We start from the raw sequence: 10,898 nt of genomic DNA, 5'->3' as shown, positions 1-10,898 counted from the left end.
ACATGAACACATTTTTGTATCAAGCCAAATTTGACTTGTTTATGAACAGATTGACTTATTTACAGCCCTAGAGTCAACACTCTCTTTTCTCTTCACCCTTGTCACTATCCCCCATACCCACTTGATGGATGGCACTCCTATGGCTTAAAGCACGGTAAGAAGCATATCCCATCATACCTTACTGCTGCGTGCTAAGGGATGGCTGACCTTTGAATTCAGATTTGAACTTTGATTTCTTCTATGTTTAACTCATGGAACTTATAATATGATACAAAAACCAGACCTCAACAGTAGAAAATAGGGCTTACACAAGGCAACTGTTAAAACAAGTGAAAACAATATCTAGGTATGCAACAGACAAAAATAATGCAGCAACGCTACTTAACTAGCAGGAAATTGATCTTTAGAACCATGATGAATGCGTGTCTGGCTGCTTGCAGTCAAAAACCTAAGAGACGGGCAAGCTTTCATAAACCAGTAACTAGACCTAACTCTTAAAAAAAAAAAAAAAAAAATTGCATAGTATAGCTCTGACAATTGTGGTTAACATGCCAAGTGTACAACACGCCATTCTTTCTTCATCTCCTAGTAAGTTATCCAAACTACTTCATTCAGCCAATCCCATTTGAATGCACCAATTATAATGGCATCGCAGGTTCTAACCATGTCATGATTCATCTTCACCGGCTTCAGCAGCAGCTATCTCAGAATCCAATTTGTTCATTAGCTGCTCACTTACATGTTTTGCCACAGATATCATGTCCAGAACGATGCTTGGATCCAGGCCTGCACCACCTCTTTTAGTCAGCCCACAAATGTGTCCTTTCCTGTTGACAGAAATAGAAATGGCAGAGCTCATTTGGGACTCCTCTTCTGTAGTGGCATCTACAATATAGTGCCTTCCCACCTATAAAAGAGGAGAAATACTTCATGATGGAAGAACAGACATTTGCAGATTATGAACATATAACTAAAAGTGCAGTTTTGTCACCTTTGTTAATGTAACTATGACAGGGATATCTGATGTGTCAAACTGCAGAAATTCTTCATCGCTAATGTCAACCTCTGGTTGCTCATCACCTGATGCACCAGCTGCAACTTGAACCCTCGGGATGCCTGTATTGCTCAAAGCAGCCTTCAGGAACAACAGTAACAAGATACATTAGTTTTCAGTTTCCAACAGCAACAAATTCATCAACCATTTACAATGCCTCTGATCACAAACATCTTGGGAGAATAATGATGTAAAATATTTAAAATGTATACTGCCATGATGGTAGAATTGATACAAAATAAGTACAAAAGATTGTTTAAACGAGAATCAGCCTCTCCAAAATAGGGGGTAAGGTTGCCTACCAACCACCTCTCCCAGACCTAGAAAGTTTAAGTCTTATGCACTAACTACATCCTATAATATCTACACCTATCGGAAAGTATGAAATTCAGTGAAGTTGAAATTCAATCAATCTGGTTTTGAAGTGTTACAACCACAAGAGATATGGCTTGTCCGCTCACTAGACTTTATCAACAGCCAGCAAAACCTTTATCACATCCTGACAAAATGAAAAGAAAACTAAATTGCAAATATATAGACATATGTGGAGAAAAACTACCTTAATGGCAGCACCTAGGGCATCTAGCAGATTCCCGTCTGAACAAACCACAAGACAATCAATATAAAGATCCCAGCAAATTTTTCCCTCCACAACTACTAGAGATGAGAGATCAATTCCAGCCCCTGTGGAAAATTAAATAAGAACTTTTTATTCAATTTAAGAAAAGAAAGAACCTATAATCATAAAACAAATATGAGGACGAATGCGAAATGATAGAAAGCATGGGCAATAAATTGATGGTAACTTCTCTTGTTCTCATTAGATTCATACCAGCTCCACTTTTACCACCCAAGAGAGAACGTTGAAGAGCAACTGAGAGTTCTGTGGACAACTCCTCACCCCCTCTACCCTGAGTAAGCAATCAATCATGCTGGATTTAACATATTGAAATTTGAATCATACAAAGAAAGAAAGTTCACAAAAGAATATTCTTTGAAAGGCCCCACATACATATGTATGAGCTATGAAGAAAATTGGCAATGAGAATAGCTCTTTCCATTGTGCCATAATTTCATTTTGACTGGATTATTTAGAAAAGCTATTTTACGTAATTAATTCTTCTTCTTTTTCAAACAAAGGATTAAGGGTTTATTATTTTAGCTTTAAAATGTCTACTAATTTCTTTTCAGGTGTCACCCTTCATCTTTTTTAATATATTTGTATTACTTATAATAAAAAATAAATAAATAAAGGTCTGCTTATTTCTACTTTTGTTAGTTTGCCACAGGTTTTTTTGTTTATCTTTTAGCTTATTTTGTTCATTTACTGCTTTTTAAAACCTCTTGCTTTTTTCTTTTCTTTTTTTTATTTATTTTATTTTATTTTATTATAAAAGCACAAGTAAACTCTAACCCACTTTCAGAAAAAAGTCAAATAAACTGATACTAAACACACAAGCCTCACTACACCTTACACCTTACACCTCAAGAAATCTATATGAGCTCAATCAACAAATTAGATAATATTAGACGATAGCAATCAAAAAAATGGATAAAAGTAGATGATAATATAACAACAATGTATACAAACCTCAAACATTGGGGCTGCAGTTGGACTGCAATCAACGTATATGGAAACCTTTCCTTTGTCTGGTTGTAGTGAAATTGGCTTTCCAAGTTCAGCCTGCACTTATAGATATTAGTAAACAACATTACAAGTATTCACAAAACATGGGAGGAAATTGCTTACTGTAGATATGTGTCCTTATCTATAATAATAACAAAAAAGAAAAAAAAAAACTAACAACAACAACCACCAGGAAGATCAAGCATCTTGAACCATGAAATACCTTCACGGTAGAAATAACATCTGTGGCCCCCATCCTGATTCTTGCTGAACCATTTGCCTGCAATTAAGTCCATGGAATACATCGAAACCAGCAGAAGTTCAGTTTTTCTGGTAGAAAACAAGCCAATGCTGATGTAAAAGAAATTACTTTCCATGTTTCCATGATGTAAATAACTAAGCAACTCAAAGTACACTTAATTCTAATTAATTGGGTTTAGCCAGATGAATCCTTTTCCAGCATTCAAACTATATCTTAATAAAGTATTTGAAAAGAATGTTATACTTGGGGTATAACTCCAGTTTCAACATTAATAGGACGGTAAGTTAATCTTTTTCGACCATCAGAACGAATGTCTTGAGCAATGCCACCCTGTATGAAGTGTTTTTCTCCCAAAGAGAGTCCCACCATTCCTGCACATACATAAAATGAGACAAAATAATGTTTGCAATGTTACATATAATTATAACTTGTAAATATTGGGAGAAAACAAGAGGAACAACAAAAAATGCAAAAGAAATTCAATAGTTCATAAAGTAAAAAGAAATTCAAGTCTTCTATAACCCTATGCTTATGTCCTTGACAAAAAGTTCTGACCTTGCTCCGTTAAATCATGGATATCAATCCATTGACTAGGTGAATGCATCTAACCCACCCACCTGACAAAACCAACCAGACCCAACCCAACCCGACACCTCAGGTTGGTTATCGTGGGTTGTTGGGTTGGGTTGTAATTTTATTTTAAGCCTCAAGTTGGGTCAGGTTTGGGTTGATAGTTTTTTCAACCCATCTAACCCAACCCAATCCACCATATATATTCGTTTCTTTTATTATTGTTATTTTAATTTTTTTTAGTTTGATTTATTTTGGTATTTTGAGAATTAGTTTTGATGAATTTGGAAATTTGGAAAATAATCAATGCATATTATGTGAATTATAATAATTTCTGAAAAACAAACGCTTAAATAGTTTATGAAAGTAAAATTTATATATATATATATATATATATATATTCATTGAAATAAGATGAGAAAATACAATGTACCAAAGCACACAGGCAGTGTGCTATGATACCAGCAGAATGTCTAAACTAACTAGTAATGAAAGTACACAAATCAAGTAATGCAAGGAACTGAAAGTAGAAACACCCAATGCATTTGCCCACTCAAATAGAGTTTGAAGGAAGGAAAGCTTCAAATCATGAATCATTCATTCCCCTCAAACGTATGCACTTTCTTTTCCCTCCAAATACCCCACATGAGGCAATGAGGGATCATACTCCAAATCACCATGGAACTGTTTCTGTTAAACATGCCTGTCCAACTAGCAAGAAGCTCCAAGACACCATGCGGCATAACCCAATGAACCCCAAAAAGCAAACATACCATATTCCACAACGCTTGAGCTACAAGGCAATGAAGAAGTAAGTGTTCAACAGTCTCCCCATTCCTCTTACACATACAGCATCAATCCACCACCTCCACTTGCCTCACCCTCAGCTTATCAACAGTCAAAATTTTACCCAATGCCAGAGTCCAAAGGAAGAAACTAACCTTTGTAGAAACTTTTGGTTTTCCATAATGGCTTCCATGGAGAAGAAAACAGATTAGTGGGTTGAAATGCCCCATAATAAGAACAAAGTTAGAAAATCCTATCAAGCATAATTTATCCATTAGGTCCATAAAGGTGACAATCAACTCTAGCTCCCAATCTTGATCCGGTCGTAAAAAAATGATATTACACAGGTTACTATTTTTCTGAAAAAGATAACAACTTAGCCATTGAAGCATCCTTATTACAAGCAATATTGTATAATTCTCTGGGAAGTTATTTTTCAAAGGGAGTCCCTCAGACCAAAGGCCATGCAAAAATTTAATAGAAGAGCCATCCCCTACCTTAAAATTGAGAAAACGATGGAAAGCATCCCCACCCTTTCCTGATATATTTCCACAGCATAAGGCCCTTGAACACTATTAGAGCACCATCCCCTCAATGCTACCATATTTCGTGTTTACTACCCATCTCCACAAAGCACTCCTCTCCATAGAATATCTCTACAGTCATTTCCCCAACAAAGGCTTGTTAAAGGACCAAATCACAAATATCCAGCCCCCCATTTTGAACGGGTGCACAAACAGTCCTCCAATTAAGTAAGTTATACTTAAAAAAACTCATCTCCAATCCCTTACCACACAAAATCCCTCTATAATTTTTCAACATGACTAGCAACGCTCATTGGGATAGGAAACATTAAGTACTAGAGCACAACCCACTGACCTATGTGGGTTGGGTCGAAAAAAACCCTTTAATCTTACCCAACTCGATCCATGCACATCCATACTGTTGACTTTGCAAGGTAGGGCTTCTGTTCAAAGAATTGTAATTGACCCCGGCATTCAAATCTTCCTCGCTTTGATCGGTATCTTCATCTTTGTGTTCTCCTAGAAATTAGGACCTAGGGGTACTTCTTTGATCCAAATCAGCCCTCAACCATGATCCATACGGGAAAAGCATATGTTTTCCAACCAGCATCTTTATCGAGTAACTCTCACAATCATGCTACGTATGACCGGTACAGTCAAACCAGTACCAAAAGCTTGGAAACCATTCATACCTCAAGAAAACCCATACCGGCTTTTCATTTTCGATCTCAATCTGTATACATGTAGCAATAGTTTAGCAATATTTACTTCAACCCTGATGCGTATGAATAACCCCCACCCTATGCCATTTGCAACAGCTCAGTAGACACACATGTTCCAATAGCCTTTTCCAATATCCTCCCCCACCTCAGGGCTCATAGCCATGAGAGTAAGATTATAAACCCTAACCCAAAAAGGACATGAGGTGAAAGATGTGGAGGTTGGAGGGGATATGCCATCAAAATGCACTCAATAACACCAGACTACAAGCAAACGTCTAAAGAGCCATTCAAATGAGGATTTTTTTTTTTTTTTTTTTTTTGGCCATTTCACATCATTTTCATTAGTTAGCAGGTTTCCGAAACTATTAAGGAAACTAGCATCTCAAGTCTCTTAGACTCAAGTTTACTGTAGGAACTCAAGCTCAAGAGACTTGAGTTCCCTGTTCTGGCAACGCAGACATGGAATTTTAATCCATGTGGAACTCAAGTCTCACAAATCCATGTGGAACTCAAGCTTGTGAGACTTGAGTTCCTTAAAAGAAAACCAAATGAAAAAGTAAAAAAAAAAAAAAAAAATGACTCTTCTTCTCTCTCTCTTTAAACTTCTTCTCTCTAGCTTTTTCTCTAGATCAAGCCCAAATCGGGCCTCCAAGGCTGAAGCTCATCACCGAGGTGGTTCTCTCTCACTCTATCTTGTTCCATATCTCTTGTTCCCCACCAAAGCTCACCTCTGATCAGGATGAGGTTGTATTGCATTTGTTGGGTTTGGGTTCGCAGGTTCCGATCGGGATGAGGTGGTGGCGCTATTGTTAGTTTTGGATTTGTAAGTTCCGATCGGTTTGAGGTGGTGGTGTGTTTGTTGGGTTTGGGTTTGTGCTAAACTAAAATCAGACTATTAAGATCACTTCTATTTCTCCTACCTAAACTCCTACTCCTACCACTAGAAGTAACTTCTTGGACATCTTCAAATTCTGGTGATTCCTCTAATGGCGAATAATTAGATGCTTCTTGATCCTGTTTTGCTTGTTCTTTAGACTTAGAAATTTCCTTCAAATTTTCCACCATCTGAAACCTAACATCATAAGGTACAGCTCTTCATGGTGCCTTTAATTCAAGCTAGATGTCTTTTCATCCTATTGATGCCCCCCTCCTTTATAAACTTTCCCACAATGTATGCATCTATAACTACTTTTTCTGTCTTTCAACTCTTCAGTTATATGATCCCATGTATGTTCATTAAATGGTACAGACTACAGAGGCGGACTCCATTCCACTTAGCAATTTCATACTGGCAGCAACCATTTTATCAAAAAATAAATCCATCAACACAACATACACAAAATCACAAATAAATAACTCACAAACAATACCAGTATGTACAAAATAAATCCACCAACTATGAACACACACAGAGGCAGGCACACATGTAAAACTAAAATGCTATGCTCTGTGAAGTGTAAACTATAATGCTCTATAATTCATTAAATACTAATAATTGAAAGAATAATTGATGATAGAAGTTACCAGTGGAGTAGTGGACTGAACTGACTGAAAATTTGAAGGCAAAGAACAAGAACGCAGAACCTTCAGCAAACAATGTGATAGAGAGAGTCAGAGAGTCAGAGAGATTCAAACAAAATAGAAAGAAAGAAAGTTCAGTTTAGTTTTTACCCGAAGTCCGAAGCAGAGGCACAGAGAAGACGAGTGTGAGTGAGAGAGAGAGAGAGAGAGGCGTGTGATGCATATAGGTTTTGATAGGTGCGGTAAAATGAAATTTCATCCCCAATTTCCTATTGGGTCGGGTACGGTACGGGGTACCCAGTAAGGGAATTCGGATTCCTTAATAAAACTCTCATTAAATTAAATATTCCCTAAAACTAAAACCCTATACAAAAGTAGCGCCAAGCCAATACACAGTCACATTAGCAAAAATGGCTACCTTAATCCGAACAGCTCAAAGAACCCTTCTTCGCTCTTCTTCTTCTTCTTCTTTCCTCTTTCAAACAACCAGACCTTACTCCTCGGACGCAATTACCAAATCGCCCTTCGAATCCAACATCCTCCGAATCCTCCAAACCGAGATCAACTACCAGTTCGACTACGCTCCTCCTCATCAAGTTCGTGCTTCTTGCATTGTTTCTTTTTTTCAAATTCTTATATTTAGTTTGCTTTATCTTTGAATCAAAGCAAAACCCATTTCTTGTTTTTGTAGGCTGTGACGAAATTCGATTCGTTTACGGTGCAAGATCGACCGGGGGACCAGTTGATCACGATGAGTGGCAAATTTGGAGACACCGAGAATGTCAGAATCGAAGCTACTATGTTTGATGGGTGTGTTGCTGTTCCTAAACTTGGAGATGAGAGCTCTGGTCAAGATTTTGCGCTTCATCTTAGCTTGATTGTTGATATCTCCAAGGGTGATGGTTTGGATGAATTGGAGTTTGTGTGCTCTGCTTGGCCAAACTTTTTGGAGATTCAGAAGGTTTATATGCTTAGGCGTGATGCATTGCTGGCTATGCCTTATCTGGGACCTGATTATAGGTAGTACTAGCATACCTCTTTTGTGTGTGTGTGTGTGTATGTATATGTTTTTCTCTATCTATTGTTTGTTTGGTAGTTGAGAAGCATTGGCCCTGATTATTGTGATACCCGGATTTTATGGATTGGATTGGATAAATGTGTGTTGTGCGTGCATGTGTTGAGTTTCAGATTGGGTGTTTACTAGGTTGAACTGGCCTATATAAAGTGATTAGAAGAAGCAAATATTTTAACTTGAGTATTCGTTTTGGAGTATAGCGCAGATATAACTAATGCTTTACTTGGGTTTGTGACAAATGGTCATTTTTCATTAATTTGTTTGTTAAAATATATATATATATATATATATATGTGATTTGACCTGAAATTGGCAAGTTTAGGACTGAATTTTGGTGCAATTTTGAAACCCTTTTTTTTGTGTGTGTGTGTGGGGGGGGGGGGGGGGGGGTGTGTAATTATATGGGTGTTTTGAGTTTGGACTTTGGAGGTGTGTGATCGGTGGTGACTTTGTGTGAATCATGTTTATTACTTGCAGGAAAATGGATGCTAAGTTGCAGAAGGCACTTAAGGAGTACTTGGAGGCAAGAGGGGTAAATGATGAACTCGCTGTTTTCTTGCATGAATTTATGGTGAACAAGGATAGAACTGAACTTATCAGATGGTTGGGAAATGTCAAGACTTTTGTGGAGGAATAGAAGATTTTGCTTTTTACTGCCTGTGTGAGATTCATTACCCAAATTTTTTCATTGATTGTAATCTCTGCAGTAGGTAGTCGTTTTTTATGCTTTATATGAAGAATCAGTAACAATATTTGAGGTGTATATTATTCAGCATGTGACAACTGAAAACTGAAAGCTAGCAAAATGTGTGGTTCAGCTTTGAGATTCTTTTGATTGTTTAAATTTACAGCAAGAAAATTATAGGACTTGACAAAAGCTAGCAAAAAAGCTGGACCCAAACGGACTCTTAAAGTATAGTGCCAAGTGTAAGTTTCTGAGGCATTTATTGGAGACATATTGGTATGATATAAAGCTGAACTTGATGTTCTAAACACTCAGTTTATTTTCCTCATATCCTTCTTTTTATCACTGATAATTTCATGGTATATCTTGTTAGTTTATCTTGTCAGTTTATCTTGTCAGTTTATCCTGTCATTGTTTCACAAGTTAAGGGCTCAAGTAATCTCTAAGATACTTCCTTGCTATGTGCCATATTCCTGCCTCTCCAATGCCTTCTGTGATTCTTACCTGCGGATTCAGGTTATAATGTCAATGCTAATGTGCTTCTCATATTAACAGTATTTGGAATATAGCGTGAGAAAATAACAGTTGTATATTTACTTTCTTAAAGTTAGTATGTTCTCATGTTTGTATGCATAGGGAATAATTATTTGAATGTTATTTACAGATGAAGATAAATGTAACTTAGAAATCTTTCATTGCCTCGATTTTCCACCAAGATGTGCATGTAGACCAGGGGATAAAATTATATAAACTTGTTTAAGGCTAAGAAGGTGCAGAAACCAAGGTTAAAGAAATGAAAGAATCAGATTGCTGCATGTGGGAAAGCCTTCACATTACTTGTTGCATTCATTATGGCATAAACATAAATATCGTGACAGGAAGAACTCATTCAAAAATAGAGCAGTTATAACAGAGACAAAAGTAAGGAAATAGAGAACTGAGGTAGGTGCCAATATCTCCATCTTTACTTTATTGTGAGATCTGAATTCTTATTGGCCTTGCAACAGTCCCTCATATCTGTGTTTTAAGTGTGTTGATATGCTGTTACATGCTTGTCTAAATTATAATCATCTGATAATATGGCCCTTAATACAAAAAGTAATGGAAACTTTGGAATCTCTAGTTAAAATCAACAAAATCTCTTTTTGATTTTTGTTAATTAGAGGTGGCTAATTGTACTTTGGAATGCATCACTTTATTTATTGTGTCATGAGTATGATTTTGAATTCTCAATATGGTGGTGCTTCCCTTATACAGTTTAGATGTTGCCCATATCACATAACCTCCTATAGCCCCAAAATGTTGCATCTAGCCTTTGAATTCTATCTTGTTTCCAATGAGTTGGCCTAGTCCGGGCCTCCTAGTGTGCCAAAGAGAGCCAAATGATATATTTTTTTCAAGATTTTTTTTTTCTTGGGGGGGGGGGGGGTCTTCCTGGAAAATATGATGCAGCTGATGCATGGGCCATAAAAAATGACACATGTATACATTCTAATTATAGCTTTTTTTTATAAGTCTAATTATAGCCATGTTTTCTATTCATAAATTATTATTGTTTAGTTTACTTGATCCAAATATTTTTTTTAGGTCCAAATGTATGTCTCCTATTATGTGATTGTAAATTGAAGTGTGTAGTTGGAAAAAATAAGCTTTGAAATGCTGTTGGGAATATTGAAGTGGATGGAATATTATAGAGGGAGGAAAATAAGGTAAAAGATGGCGTCTTCATTTTCTACAAGAATTTTTATGAAGCACCTGTTGAATGGAGACCAAAGATAGACAGTATTGAGTTAGCAAATGTTGAGAGGGAAGGGATAGAGAGTGGCTTAAGAGGCACCTTGAGGGAGAGGAAATCATTTTGGTTATAAAGAATATAAATGGTGATAAGGCACTTGGTCTAGATGGTTTCACCGTAGTCTCTTGTCAGAGGTGTTATAGAGTATGAATTTAATATGATACACACTTTTGAGAGGAGTCATAATGCTTTTATTGCCTTTATACCATAAAAGAAATTACCGCTTTTAACATTAGTGACTTCCATCCCATAATCTTGGTGGGGAGCTTGTATAAAT

The 10,898-nt window shown here is 36.7% G+C and overlaps 2 protein-coding genes across 2 annotated transcripts; one reads left to right on the top strand and one right to left on the bottom strand.

Moving 5' to 3' along the window:
* Nucleotides 1-243: 243 nt before the first annotated feature.
* Nucleotides 244-7,373, bottom strand: LOC115974881 (exosome complex component RRP42-like). Its single transcript, XM_031095427.1, has 9 exons — nt 7,217-7,373; nt 7,070-7,129; nt 3,187-3,314; nt 2,905-2,961; nt 2,646-2,738; nt 1,887-1,965; nt 1,614-1,738; nt 992-1,135; nt 244-907 (listed from the first exon to the last, which is right to left on the bottom strand). Exons 1-9 carry the CDS (start codon nt 7,323-7,325, stop codon nt 668-670), a joined length of 1,035 nt encoding a protein of 344 aa, XP_030951287.1. The 5' UTR covers nt 7,326-7,373; the 3' UTR covers nt 244-667.
* Nucleotides 7,374-7,383: 10 nt separating this feature from the next.
* On the top strand, nt 7,384-9,154 carry LOC115974882 (uncharacterized protein At2g39795, mitochondrial). Its single transcript, XM_031095428.1, has 3 exons — nt 7,384-7,662; nt 7,758-8,086; nt 8,619-9,154. The coding sequence occupies exons 1-3, from the start codon at nt 7,477-7,479 to the stop codon at nt 8,776-8,778; spliced, it is 675 nt and encodes a 224-aa protein (XP_030951288.1). The 5' UTR covers nt 7,384-7,476; the 3' UTR covers nt 8,779-9,154.
* Nucleotides 9,155-10,898: the final 1,744 nt, after the last annotated feature.

Source organism: Quercus lobata, chromosome 2, assembly GCF_001633185.2.
Source record: "Quercus lobata isolate SW786 chromosome 2, ValleyOak3.0 Primary Assembly, whole genome shotgun sequence".
NCBI lineage: Eukaryota > Viridiplantae > Streptophyta > Magnoliopsida > Fagales > Fagaceae > Quercus > Quercus lobata.
Note: the sequence above shows the minus strand (reverse complement) of the source record. Positions and strands in the feature narration are given on the sequence as shown.

Coding starts and splice junctions, on each gene's coding strand:
- LOC115974882 (XM_031095428.1), top strand. CDS start 7,477: ATGGCTACCTTAATCCGAACAGCTCAAAGAACCCTTCTTCGCTCTTCT. Junction 7,663..7,757: donor ACTACGCTCCTCCTCATCAA/GTTCGTGCTTCT, acceptor TTGTTTTTGTAG/GCTGTGACGAAATTCGATTC. Junction 8,087..8,618: donor TATCTGGGACCTGATTATAG/GTAGTACTAGCA, acceptor TATTACTTGCAG/GAAAATGGATGCTAAGTTGC.
- LOC115974881 (XM_031095427.1), bottom strand. CDS start 7,325: ATGAAATTTCATTTTACCGCACCTATCAAAACCTATATGCATCACACG. Junction 3,315..7,069: donor TTCAGTCCACTACTCCACTG/GTAACTTCTATC, acceptor ATGTATGTGCAG/GAATGGTGGGACTCTCTTTG. Junction 1,966..2,645: donor CTGCAGCCCCAATGTTTGAG/GTTTGTATACAT, acceptor TTGCTTACTCAG/GGTAGAGGGGGTGAGGAGTT.